General features: G+C 49.9%; 1 protein-coding gene across 2 annotated transcripts in view; it reads right to left on the minus strand.

Annotated features, from left to right (window-relative positions):
• pcdh18a (protocadherin 18a) overlaps positions 1-1,486 on the minus strand; it is a 9,363-nt gene extending 7,877 nt beyond the window's left edge. For both annotated transcript variants that reach the window (XM_056410287.1, XM_056410286.1), the window contains exon 1: positions 1-1,486. This exon is cut by the window's left edge and continues 1,361 nt beyond it. In XM_056410287.1, the coding sequence (XP_056266262.1) occupies positions 1-1,135 (1,135 nt within the window). In that variant the 5' untranslated portion in view covers positions 1,136-1,486.
• Between the last annotated feature and the right edge of the window lie 13,514 nt (positions 1,487-15,000).

The following is a 15,000-nucleotide window of genomic DNA, read 5'->3' on the forward strand; positions in this document are numbered from 1 at the left end:
TGTCGACGGGCGCCGCCTCGGACACGTACGCCGCCGCGTCGCCGTTCCCCTGGGCCGACACGAGGTTGACGCTGATGTCCGGCTTGTTGTCGTTGACGTCCGCCACCTTCACCAGGATCTTGCAGTGCGCCGGCATGGAGTTGGGGCCCGCGTCCTGCGCCTGGACGTCGATGTCGTACGAGGCGGCGGCCTCGTAGTCCACGCGCCGCGCCAGGCTCAGGCGCCCGCTGTCCGCGTGGATCTTGAACGTCTCCGTGATCTTGGGCGACACGTGGCTGCTGAAGGAGTACACGATCTTGGCGTTGGCGCCGTCGTCCGCGTCCGTGGCGTTCAGGTCGACGAGCAGCGTGCCGACCGGCGCGTCCTCCGGCAGGTCGATGACGTAGGACGACTCGTCGAAAACGGGGCTGTTGTCGTTGGAGTCCAACACGCTGATTTTGAGAAGCGTCGACCCGGTTCTGGAGGGCACGCCCCCATCGGAAGCGGTGTACTGAAGTTCGTAAGCGGAGCGCACCTCCCGGTCCAGCTCCCGGAGCACCACCAGCTCCGCGTATTTCACCCCGTCGCTCCTGGACTGGACGTCGATCTTGAAAAAGTTGTTGGCCTCCAGCGCGTACGTGTGGAGCGAGTTCTCCCCGACGTCGAGGTCCGTGGCGCTGTCCAGCGGGATGCGCGCGCCCACCGCCGCGCTCTCGGAGATCTCTATGGGGATCACGGCGCGGGCGAACTGCGGCGAGTTGTCGTTCACGTCCAGCACCTCCACCTGCACGTGGAACAGCTGCAGGTGCTCGGTGGGCAGCGTGAGCACGTCGAACTGGATGGAGCAGTTGAGGTTCTTCTCGCAGAGTTTCTCGCGGTCGATCTTGGTCCTGATGCTGATCTCGCCGTCCTGCTCGCGCACCGCCAGCGACGACGAGCTCTCGCGCTGCATGGCTCTGAAGCGCAGCGACACGGAGCTCGGAAGTTTGGCCAGCACGTCCGCCACGTCGTCCCGGAGGCGCGCGATGACCGTGCCGATCTTCTGCTCCTCGCGCACCTGGTACTTGAGGGTCTTACCGGCGACGTCTTGCGTCAAAACAGCCACGAACGTCCAAACCGTGGTCCAAAATAGTCCGTTCATTTTTCCTGGTTCCATTTTCCTTCTTCTTTTTTTTTGTAGGCAATCACAAATAATAGCTCCAAGAAATAAAGAAACGCAGCACAGGTCAACCCCCGCGCAGTTTCAGTTGACTGAAGGCTGAGCTCCCGCAGTCAGCGGCGGCATGTCTCACGAGACACGGACAACACCTTAACGGCTCAAGTTGTTTCTAATTTCCATTAAAAAGAAGAAGAAGTGAGAAACATCCAGATGTGTGTCTCTCTGTTCTTCCTGGGCACACACAGATCTGTTGCGCGCGTCCAGTGTGCTGAGAACCAGCGGAACGTGTGCGCGCCTCTCCTCCCTCTCTCCCTTTGCGTCTGGTGCGTGCGCCGTGCGCTCTGATCAGCTCCCTCTCTCTCTCTCTCTCTCTCGTTCCTCTCTCTCCGTTCGAGGTGCCTCTGCACACAGACTAGCCCCCCCAAAAATAACCCGCCTCAACCCAACTAGTTGTACAACAGCTATACGCCGCCCTCGCCCCCCCTCCTCCTCCTCCTCGTCCGCCCTTTTTTTTGTTTCTTCTTCACATCCCGAAGAAAAAAGGACAAACGCTTCGTGAATCAAAAGCTGGCTGGTGGCCACTCAAACTCCAGAGGAGAGGAGGAGGAGGAGGAGGAAGAGGAGGAGGCGCAAGAGAAGGGGAGGAAAAAAAGAGAAAGTGTGTGTGTGTGTGAGAGGGGGCGGAGGGAGGAGGGGGGGTGTAAACCGCCCTTTAGTGGTTCACTCTCCCCACTTTTGAGAGTAACGACCATGCGCCTATACAATGAACAGGAGGGGGGTGTGTGTGTGTGTGGGGGGGGGGGGGGGTATAATATAAACTCTATAAGAAAACATTCATTCAATCAGATAATAACCTGACGGTTTTATTTTGTTGTGTTCCTCACGTGCTATAAAACCACAGGAAGGTGTCACGAGTCTCTCGCTTCGGGTCTGTTCACCCCAGACTGCGTGGAGACACACACACACACACACACACACACACACACACACACACACACATACACACATACACACAAGCACACAGTCTTCATTCTCATTGGACAAGGCACGTATATAGTTAATCCGCCACTCTATATACCTCGCAAACCTTTCTGATAGAGGCACACGTTTTGATATATGACGTAACCAGACCCGCCATCAGAACCAGCTGTCACAACTCACTGGACCTACTGGGCGCCTTACAGTGGGCGTTATGCCGCCATACGCTTATGAATACATGAATATAGTGTTCCATGTGGTTCAAGTGGCAGCTGACTGGCTGACGGACCCTCGTCTTCATGCAGAGGCACTTTATTGTACAAGTTAAAAAAAGAAGGCATTCACATGCGTCTGATCTGCGTGTCTGTGTGTGTTCGTGTGTGTTCGTGTGTGTGTGTGTGTGTGTGTGTGTGTGTGTGTGTGTCTGTGTGTGTGTGTGTGTGTGTGTGTGTCGGGGTAAGCCGCGTGGTGAATTGCGTTGAAAGAGAGCCGGACTCTAATGAATGCCTCTTAAAGAGTTGGTCACGCGGAGGGAGACGCAGAACAGCTCCGTGCGCGTGCACGAGACTGTTCAACGTCACTTCAAACTCCCCGCAGGATGGAGAGGTTGCGTGTGTGTGTGTGTGTGTGTGATAACGTCACACACCGACTATAGTCATGTGAATGCGCGCGCACACACGCCGGGAGGAGGGAGAGATAGAGAGGAAGATCTATAAGGGTTTAACGAAGGTGCACGACTGGGAGCGCGCGTGCGTTCTGGAGACCCCCATGTCACATGCGGGGGGGGGGGGGGGGGGCTTGACACGTCCAGGCCCAGGGGCCCGTGGTTTCGTCCATGCCTATGCGGCACGGCTGGTTTGGGGGCACAAGACTCACACACACACACACACACACACACACTGTGAGGAAATTAGTTGTCATGGCTTTTCCCAGATCCATTCACACTCTGTGCGCGCGCACGCGAGGTCGCGTTGTGCTCGTGCGAGAGAACAAGAAAGCGAGCTCGGCTAATCGGACCTTTAGTTATTGCAATAACAGGTTATTAAAACCCTTCACGCGCATTATCCAGAGAGAGATGAGGCTGCGGCCACCTGGAGGAGAACACGAGCTTCCCACGAAGAAGAAGAAGAAGAAGAAGAAGAAGAAGAAGAAGAAGAAGAAGAAGAAGAAGAAGAAGAAGAAGAAGAAGAAGAAGAACAAGAACAAGAAGGAGGAGAAGAAGAAGAAGAGGAAGAAGAAGGAGGAAAAGAAGAAGAAGAAAAAGAACAAGAAGAAAAAGAAGAACAAGAAGGAGAAAAAGAACAAGAACAAGAACAAGAAGAAGAAGAAGAAGAGGAAGAAGAAGAACAAGAAGGAGAAAAAGAAGGAGGAGAAGAAGAATAAGAAGAAGAGGAAGAAGAAGAAGAAGAACAAGAAGGAGAAAAAGAAGGAGGAGAAGAAGAAGAGGAAGAAGAAGAAGAAGAAGAGGAGGAAGAAGAAGAAGATGAAGAAGAAGAAGAGGAAGATGAAGAAGAGGAAGAGGAAGAAGAAGAACAAGAAGGAGAAAAAGAAGGAGGAGAAGAAGAATAAGAAGAAGAGGAAGAAGAGGAAGAAGAAGGAGGAGGAGAAGAAGAAGAACAAGAAGGAGAAAAAGAAGGAGGAGAAGAAGAAGAAGAAGAGTAAGAAGAGGAAGAAGAAGAAGAAGAAGAGGAGGAAGAAGAAGAAGAGGAAGAACAAGAATAAGAACAAGAAGGAGAAAAAGAAGGAGGAGAAGAAGAAGAGGAAGAAGAAGAAGGAGAAAAAGAAGGAGGAGAAGAAGAAGAATAAGAAGAAGAAGAAGAAGAAGAGGAAGAAGAAGAAGAAACTCACAACTGTCCCGCGCATCCATAACGCGCGAGCCAACATACTTTCAGAATAATTTTAAGAATTATATTCATAATCTGCAAAGCAAATTGGATCATTTGCCACCAGCTGCATCGCCAACTGGTTGCATGAGCAAAGCACTCAGTATAAACTCCTCTCATTACGACGGCATCCATATGAAACAGGGTGTAGCAGGCCTGAGGCCGCCACCCGTGGGTTTCCCCCCCCCAGCACCAAGGATCCGCCAGACAGCAAGAGGTGTTGTTCAAAGACATGTTTTATTCCGCACACACGACACCGAGCAGACCGCAAAACACGCGCCTCTGCTCACCTCTCCCTTTCCACTCTCGAGTGGGAGCTTTTATAAGGGTGGCCTCGGCTGCCACACAGGGTATTCAGTGTTCAATGTGTCTTTGAACGCAGCACATACAAATAAAAAGGCTTTCTGCGCATTTGTGTGGAAACAAAATGGGATTAAATATTCCAAAACGTGAACGGACAGCAGAGACACGCACAAGATATGTAAATGACCGGAAAACCTTTATTCCCACGCGTCTATTCATGGCTGCGATGTGCGCGTTCACGCGGCCGCTTTGCACACATTCTCCCGTGTTGCGCTTTATTGAACCAGGTTGGATCCGGGAGGCTGAACTCTGCGCTCCCAAAAGATTCACAATGCAAAGTAATCTAATTACTCCCCGCGTCCCGGAGAAGCTCTCTAATCACATTTAGAGAACAAAGTCAAGCTCCGAGGAGTTTATGGAAGAAAGAGGGGAGGGGAGTGGGGGGGGGTCTTAAACACTGCGCAGAATAAAACAATTAATGTATAGAAGGGGGGGGGGGGTGTTATAATCTAAACAGATGGAGCCTTAATACATTTAGACACGCTACATAACCAAAGGGGAGCAAACACGGCGCCTCGGAGCTGAACTCCACATAATTAAGATTAAAAGAAGTAAATCCGCAGCAGCAGCAGCAGGTGCGCATATATCCCCCCCCCCCACACACACACACACACACACACACACACGCAAAGATAATTTCATTAATGTAGAGGAGAGGCTCTGAAGCCCCACGCAGATATCAGTGTCTCCACAAACAAACAAACAAACAAACAAACAAACAAAGGGCTCGTGTGCGCCTGCGCCGCCGCTCTCTCCTCATTGTTGCCTCTGTGTGACCCGGGAGGAGGGGGGGGGGGGGGGCATGTGGCCATAAAGTGATATTGTGTGAATTAAACGTCTGTCGTGAACATTCATGACAGACAATCGTTGTAATCCCCCCCCCCCTCCTCCTCCTCCCCTAAAGCCACCAGGAGCAGCAGGTGGAGAGCGGTCACGTATGTATATATATATATATATATATAAATAAATGCGCATGCGCCTCCTCCTCTGGACGCCGCGGGTTAGGATCGAGACGGAATGCGGTGTGTGGTGTGTGTGTGTGAGCGCGCGCGTGCACGTGGCTCGTCGGGGTTGTGAAGGCACGCGAGCATCTGTCGCCTCGTCTGCGGCCCCATTGTCACTCATTCAATTAGCAGCGATTTGGGTGGATTCCATTCCGTTGGGGGGGGGGAGGAGTTTGCTTTCACTGCTGCTGGAGGGAGACGGTGATACAGCCCCCCCCCCCCCCCCCACACACACACACACACACACACACACACACACTCCCAGTCGAGCCGTGATTGTCATTCATGAGAGTCTTCTTCTTCACTCTCTCCCCCTCCCCATCTTCTTCTTCTATGCTTTCATTAGGGGTCCGTTGAGCTTTATTACTTCATGACTCGTTGGCCACCATTGTGTGTGTGTGTGTGTGTGTGTGTGTTTGTGTGTGTGTGTGTGTGTGTTCCGTGCGGTGGTCTCACCCTGAGCTCAGCATATTGCGAGCGATGTCGACCGTTGGGCCGACACATTTATAACCTGGTCCCCGGAACCAGGAACAGAGAGGAACGAAAACTGCCCGGCAACCAAGAGAAGGACACACACAACAGGCTGCATGCTGTTGACTCTTTTTATTGTTATTATTATTTTAAACAGACTTTACTGACTTATAAAATATTTAAACTTTTCGTCAAGAAGCACCAACGTGTCATTTAAACTCTGGATGTGTGGCTGACCAATGAGGTCAGTCGGTTCTATACACACAGGAACATGGAACCCAACCAGGATTCTTTAAAGAAGAGTTATTCAAAGAACCTATAAAGGTGTCTCAAAGAACCGTAAAAACATGGTTCTTTAAGGCCCCATTTATGGTTCCTCAAAGAACCTTTCAAACCAGGGTTCTTTACAGAACCATTTCCTTAAATAGTTCTTCAAAGAACCTATAAATGTGTCTCAAAGAACCTTAACTAAATGGTTCTTTAACATGGTTCTTCAGAGTGATGCCATAGAAGAACCATTTTTGGTTCCACAAAGTACCATTCCAACCAGGGTTCTTTACAGAACCATGTCCTTAAATATGTCTTCAAAGAACCTATAAAGGGGTCTCAAAGAACCTTAAAAATTGTTCTTTAAGGCCCCATTTATGGTTCCTCAAAGAACCTTTCAAACCAGGGTTCTTTACAGAACCATTTCCTTTAAAAGTTCTTCAAAGAACCTTTAAAGGTGCCTCAAACATCAGAATGGTTCTCCAGGAGGTGATGGTTCTTCGTAGAACCACAAAGCCCCTTAAAGAACCCTTCAGAACCTTTGTTTCTCTGTGAGCTGTCAGAGTTTTGATCTTTCGTTCGTAACAAGAAGTTTTCGATGTTTTCAAATCAAACGATGATGTCATGTTGTTCTACTTCCTGTAGTGTGTGTGTGTGTGTGTGTGTGTGTGTGTGTGTGTGGCGTTTGAAGGGGAGACGCTCAGGTGTCTAATCATCCCGTCATCCGCTCCTCTTCCTCATCCTCTCTGATTCATACCTAGCTGACCTAACACACACACACACGCACCCACACACACACACACACACACACACACACACACACATCTGATATGACTGAATGGCATTGACATCAAGGGGCCTCACCAAGACGCAGAGAAACACAAAGGCGTCACAAACAATCAGTTTCTCTCTCTCTCTCTCTCTCTCTCTCTCCCTCATGGGCACATGACGTTGATTGTTCTGTCCGTCCTGGAGAGGGATCCTCCTGGAGGGTTCTTCGCTTTTTTAATGATCTTTTTAGGGAGTTTTTCCTGTCCTCTTCTCTCCTCTCCTCTCCCCTTCTCTCCTCTCACATGCCCTCATATTCTCTCCCCTCTTCCCCTCTCCTCTCTTCTCTTCTCCTCTCCTCTCCTCTCATCTCCTTTCCTCTCCTCTCCTTTCCTCTCATCTCTTTTCCTCTCCTCTCCTCTTCCCTCCTCTCCTCTGAGGGGAGCTTATAATTTGTGATTTTGGGCTTCATACAATTAATTGAACTGAAATAGAAAAGAAAAAAATATGAAAATACAACAAAACAAAAGAAAAGGAAAGAGATGAAAAGTAAAGAGAAGAAACCTATTATATAATATTATATAATAATATATAATAATATATAATATTATATCATAATATATAAAAGAAAATAATAATATATAATATTATCTACTCGACTTTCAAGCTTTTAAACAAGTTATAACAACTGGAGAAAGAATTATAAATGTAGTAAATGTGTGTGTGTGTCTGTGTCTTTGTGTGTGTAGAATATACTAGAATAGAATATACACTTTTATTAATCCCCAAGGGGAAATTAGTTCTCTGCATTTAACCCATCCTTAGTTATTAAGGAGCAGTGGGCTGCGGTGAAGCGCCCGGGAAGCAACTGGGGGTTCAGTGCCTTGCTCAAGGACACTTCGACTTGCAACTAATGGGGAGAGCGGGGATCGAACCCACAACCCTGCGGTTGCAGGACGGCCCTCTTACCCCACTGAGCTAAAGCCGCCCCGTGTGTGTGTCTGTGTCTTTGTGTGTGTTTGTGTGTGTCGGAACATTTGCATTCACACAAATTATGACTGCAGGAAAACCTTTTGATTGACTTGTAATGAGGCCGAGGTCACGTGTGTGTGTGTGACTGTGTGTCTGTGTGTGTGTGTGTGTCTGTGTGTGTGTGTGTGTGTGTCGCCACAGTAGAGTAAAAAATAAATGAAATAATGTTGAAAGTTTTCCCGTCAAGTGTAAATCAGCAAATGGTAGATTGAACACACACACACACACACACACACACACACACACACACACATACAGACAGACGGACACACACAGACACACACAGACAGAAAGACACACACGTAACAGACAGGCACAGACACACAGAGACAGACACACACACACAGACACACACAGACAGAAAGACACACACACACAGACAGACACAGACAGATACCTATACATAGACCCCCCCCCCCCACACACACACACACACAGACCCACACACACCCCTCATAACTAGCCCCAGAGTTCTCCCGGTGTCGTGGTCCTCGCGGTGGACCCGGGTCCACAGGAAGTGGCGCCGCACAAAGACGTCCTTGTTCCTCTCAACGCTGATTGATTACCGGTAAGAACACGAGCTGTAATAACACACAACTACACACAGCTACACACAGATACACACAGCCTGCTATGTGTAAGGCCCACACATCCATAACACTGTGTGTGTGTGCTCAGGTAAGTGTGCATGTATTCACATGACCGTGCACACGTGAGGCCGTCAGACCCTCACCACAGAGTGTTACATGTTAAAGTGACCCCCCCCAGATACTTCTCCACTTCTTGACCCCTCCCTCCCTCCCTTCCTCCTCTCCCCCCCCCCCCCCCGGTGACCCACTTCCTGCTGGGGATGAACCAGATTTACGGTACCTGTGGCTCTGAGAGCTGGCAGCTGTGGAATGGAGGGATGGATGTGTGTGTGTGTGTGTGTGTGTGGGGGGGGCATGATGAAGTAGGGTGGAGGGAGCGAGGAAACCAACGGGGGCGATGATGGGATGATGAAGAGCCCGGCGGCGCAGAAAGGTGAAAGCAAGAGTTGAAATATGTTCGGGGAGGAGGAAGGAGGAGGAGGGGTCAAGAAGTGGAGAAGTATCTGTCGGGGGGGGGGGGGGGGCAAAGAAGGACTTGAGAGCGTCAAGAGAAGAGAGACTTCAGGGTTGAGAGGCGTAGAAGAAAAAATAAAAAAGATGTCCGACGTCTCCGTGGTGACCTTTGACCTCTCAGACCATCAGGATAAAAAAAGAAAAAAAGTCTGAACACACTCCACTCCTCACTTAAAAACCACAACTCGGGATTGATTTGTGACGACCTCGAGATCGCCGCGAGTGTGTGTGCAGGTTAAGTGTGTGTGTGTGTGTGTGTGTGTGTGTGTGTGTGTGTGTGTGTGACTGAATCCAATACAGAAAACAGCATAACAAAAGTTCAGCAGGTGGCGAGGAAACGGAAAGACAAACGAGAATAAACATGAAATATGGAGAGAATGAACCGGACCTCGCCTGACGGATGGATGAGACGGTTTGGCTCCTCGTTGCCATGACGATCAAAGCGTAACGTGACACCGCCGTCCGCCTCCTGCCCGTCGCTCCAGGTACGGAAGATTAAACTCGCCGAAAAAACTGTCACTTACAAACCAAACTGTGAAGATCATCCATGCTTATTGATCCGGTTCGGGCAATTATCTCCAATCACAGAATACAAATTAAATAATGAAAAAAAATTAAAATTCACTTTTCATATGCAGATTATTCAGGATGAGGCAGAAAACTCAACGAGCTGCTGAACGATGATGTATTGATCCGTCAGGTGAGTCACGCCTCTCTGAAGCGTGATCCACGTGAAGTGTCAGAACCGATAATCGGCGGCGTCGAGGAGTCGTCTCCTCGTCTCTGATTGGCTGCTCTCAGCTAACGAGCAATTAGTTCACATGACGGATTATTTTTTATTTTTTTTCTCGTGCCAAAAAAACCGGAAAAGCCCAGCGGACTCTTGTGGGTTTTTTTTTTTTTTTTCCCGACAAAAAAAAACCTCTGGTACCGGCTTGTTGTCGGATGCAAACCGTCGCTCCCGGGGGCCTCATCAAAGGCTGGAGGAGAGGAGGGAGAGAGAAACAACAACAACAACAACAAACATGCCAACACAACGTCATGTTACACACGATTACACTCGATAACAGTCGCTGTGAGGAAACAAGAGAAACATCCAAATACACAGCAGCAGGTTGTTGATGATCACCGTGACAACCGTGACCTCTGTATTCACTCTTTAATAAACAGAGGAGAGGAGAGGAGAGGAGAGAGGAGAGGAGAGGAGAGGAGAAGAGGAGAGGAGGGAAGAGGATGGGAGAGTGGAGAGGAGAGGAGAGAATGGAGAGAGGAGAGGAGAGGAGAGCAGGGGAGGGGAGAGGAGAGGAGAGGAGAGGATGTGAGAGGAGAGGAGAGGAGAGAATGGAGAGAGGAGAGGAGGAGAGAGGATGTGAGAAGAGGAGAGGAGAGAGGAGATGAGAGGAGAGGAGAGGATGTGAGAGGAGAGGATGTGAGAGGAGAGGAGAGGAGAGAATGGAGAGAGGAGAGGAGGAGAGAGGATGTGAGAAGAGGAGAGGAGAGAGGAGAGGAGGATGTGAGAGGAGAGGATGGGAGAGAGGAGAGGAGAGGAGGGGAGGGGAGGGGAGAGGAGCGAGGAGAGGAGAGATGAGAGGAGAGGAGAGGAGGGGAGAAGAGGAGAGGATGTGAGAGGAGAGGAGAGAATGGAGAGAGGAGAGGAGAGAGGAGAGGATGTGAGAGGAGAGAGGAGAGGAGGAGAGAGGATGTGAGAAGAGAGGATGGGAGAGAGGAGAGGAGAGAGGAGAGGAGAGGAGGGGAGAGGAGAGGATGTGAGAGGAGAGGAGAGAGGAGAGGATGTGAGAGGAGAGGAGAGGAGAGAGGAGAGGAGAGGATGTGAGAGGAGAGGAGGGGATAGGAGAGAGGAGAGGAGAGGAGAGAGGAGAGGAGAGGATGTGAGAGGAGAGGATGTGAGAGGAGAGGAGAGGAGAGAGGAGAGAAAGGAGAGAGGAGAGGAGGAGAGGCTTAGGGTACCCGTAACCCTCCCTCGGCGACGACGTGTTTCATCTTTTATTTTGTAATCCTTTTTACCTTCATCATCTTAATCACAACATTAATTCTCACCTGCGCTGCATCCTCGTCTTCATCAGCAGCTTCACACGTCCACATCTTCATCTCTCTCCTCTCCATGAGCTCAGGAGCGCTGGAGGGACGGAGGATTTCATCTGTAGCAACAACAACAACAACAACAACAAGACACTAATCAATACCCATTAGCTCGTCCTCCTGGCCTCACTCAGGGTCAGAGGATGGACCGGGAGGCGGAGTCATCGTAACTATGACGATGATGATGATGATGACGATGATGATGATGATGATGAGGATTACATATAGGAGTCGTTACCGTGGTTACGTGATGCACAACACTTGAGCGTATGTCTTATAAAAAAGCAGGTCCTCTACAGACCAGGTCCTCTACAGACCAGGTCCTTTATAGACCAGGTCCTCTACAGACCAGGTCCTCTACAGACCAGGTCCTCTACAGACCAGGTCCTTTACAGACCAGGTCCTCTACAGACCAGGTCCTTTACAGACCAGGTCCTCTACAGACCAGGTCCTCTACAGACCAGGTCCTCTACAGACCAGGTCCAGGTCAACTAGCGACCACGTAGCTCCATGCTATCGGAAAAGAACCACACACACACACACACACACACACACACACACACACACACACACACACACACACACACACACACACACAACACACACACACACACAGACTCAAGACCTGTGGTACCTGAGGAGTGAACTGTGTCTTGCTGGTTTCTATCTCCATCTCCACCTCGATCTCGTCCATCTCCTTGTTCCCTCATTCCTACCTTCTCCCCTTGTTCCCTCATTCCTACCTCCTCTCCTTGTTCCCTCATTCCTACCTCCTCCCCTTGTTCCCTCATTCCTACCTCCTCCCCTTGTTCCCTCATTCCTACCTCCTCTCCTTGTTCCCTCATTCCTACCTCCTCTCCTTGTTCCCTCATTCCTACTTCCTCTCCTTGTTCCCTCATTCCTACCTCCTCCCCTTGTTCCCTCATTCCTACCTCCTCTCCTTGTTCCCTCATTCCTACCTCCTCCCCTTGTTCCCTCATTCCTACCTCCTCTCCTTGTTCCCTCATTCCTACCTCCTCTCCTTGTTCCCTCATTCCTACCTCCTCTCTTTGTTCCCTTTGGTCTCATTCCTCGTTTCCGTCTCTCTGTCTGTTGTTCCATCCTCCTCCTGTTTTCTCTTATTCTCTCTCTCTTTCCTGAGCTGTCAGTTCTCTTGTCCGGAAGGGCGAGTGTGTGTGCGTGTGTGGTGTGTGTGTGTGTGTGTTGTGTGTGTGTGTGTGTCTAGCACTTTCCAATTAGCTTGTGTACCTGCTCCTGGCTCGTGTACAGAGATAAGATGGAGCCGATACCACCGGCTATATACCGTTATCTCTGCACCCCCCACACACCTACACACACACACACACACACACACACACACACACACACACACACACACACACATGCATTGGACGGATGGATATCACAGTTCCAAGTGTCAGAATGAATGCTCTGATTTTTTTTTTGCGTCCACAAATAAGCTGTGTGAATGTGAGTGAGTGTGTGGGTGTGTGTGTGTGGGGGGGGGGGGGGGGGAGTGTGTGGATGTTTGTTGCGGGTGGCGGGCGGCGGCAGGTTGGCGACCCGGTGACCTCGCCCAGACTGTTGAATAATAAAGAGGCTATTCAGACGCTCACAGGGTGACAGCATGAAAGGAGCAACCACAGAGTGTGTGTGTGTGTGTGGGGGGGGGGGGGGGGGACATGGCTGGCTCTGTGGGAGGTCTATGAGACTCTCATTATTTATCTCAGGCTTCTTTTTTTCTTCTTCACTATCCCGCCTTAAGTTTCATGGTTTTTGTCTGTTTTCTTCCTCTCTCTCCCTCTCTCCCTCTCTCCCTCTCTCCCTCCCTCTCTCTCTCCCACTCTCTCCCTCCCCCTCTCTCTCCCTTTCCGTCCGACCCACTCACTCCGAACCACTTCTCATGTCTTATTTCTTTCTTCTCCTTCCTGCCACTTTTCCTCCTCCTCCCCTCTCCTCCCCTCCCTCCCCTCCCCTCCCTCTCAGCTCCTCCCCCTCTCCACCTCATTAGCGATGCCGTCGTCTAAAGGAGGCGATTAGCTTTTCCTCGGCTCTAATTAAAACTCAAGATTGGGGAACTAAACGAGGACCTGTGATTGGTCGTCTCTGAGCTCCACGTCGAATATCTTCTGCAGCTTTTTGATTCTCATGAACAAAAATAAATGAATTCCTCCACAGGAAGTGGGTTAGGGGGAGAAAGGGATGAGCAAAAAGAAGGTGTGAGGATGGGGGGATGTGTTGCTCTTTTAATTACAACTCTAATGTATTCTTTTCAGTTCCGGTTCTCCTCCACCTGAGAGCCGTGGGGCGCGGCGTGGCGTCAGAGTGCTTCACGCGCTAAAAACAAACACACACGTTGTTTTAAAATAGCGTGAAGCGGAGCGTGGAGACGCCCCGGAGCGGCGCCGACACGCGGGGACATAACGGGTCTTAAATGGTTCTTTAAAAGGCTAGAAGAACCACTGGAGAACCGCTCTGGAGACGGTGCCTTGAAGAACCATTTGATGACACACCTACACACACACACACACACACACCTACACACCTTTACACCTACCTACACACACACCTACATACACACACACACCTACACACAACTACTTACACACACCTACCTACACACACACACACCTACACACAACTACTTACACACACACCTACACACAACTACTTACACACCTACACACACATACATACACACACCTACACACAACTACACACACACACACACACACACCTACACACACACCTACACACACACCTACACACCTACACACACACCTACCTACACACACCTACACACCTACACACCTACACACACACCTACACACACCTACACACACACACACACACACACATCTACCTACACACACCTACACACACACCTACACACACTACACACACTACACCTACACTCACCTACCACACACACCTACACCTACACACTAACCTACACACACACCTACACACCTACATACACACACACACACACACAACTACACACAACTACTTACACACACACCTACCTACCTACACACCTACCTACACACACACACATACACACACACACACCTACACACCTACACACACCTATACACACCTACCTACACACACCTTCCTACACACACCTACACACACCTACCTACACACACACACACACACACACACACACACCTACCTACACACACACCTACACACACCTACCTACACACACGCACAACCACACACCTACACACCTACCGACACACACACCTACCTACCTACACACACCTACACACACTCTCTCACTCACACACGCACACCTACACACACCCACACCTTCCTACACACACACACCTACCTACACACACACACACACACACACACCTACACACACACACCTACACACACCTACCTACACACACCTATACACACCTACCTACACACACCTACACACACACACACACCTACACACACATCTACCTACACACACACACCTACCTACACACACACCTACACACACCTACACACACCACCTACACACACACCTACACACCTACACACACAACTACTTACACACACACACCTACCTACACACACCTACCTACACACACACCTACACACACACACACACACACACACCTACCTACACACACCTACCTACACACACACCTACACACCTACCTACACACACCTACACACACCTACACACACCGACACACACACCTACACACCTACCTACACACACACACCTACACCTACACACACTACACATCTACCTACCTTCCTACACACACACACACACTCACACACACACCTTCCATTCTGAAGGACTCCACCTGTAATCATGAACATGTTCTCGTTGTTGAATTGTCGATTCACAATTTAACATTTTATTTCCATTTCTCGTTGTG

The sequence above is a fragment of the Pseudoliparis swirei genome, chromosome 24 (genome assembly GCF_029220125.1).
Source record: "Pseudoliparis swirei isolate HS2019 ecotype Mariana Trench chromosome 24, NWPU_hadal_v1, whole genome shotgun sequence".
NCBI lineage: Eukaryota > Metazoa > Chordata > Actinopteri > Perciformes > Liparidae > Pseudoliparis > Pseudoliparis swirei.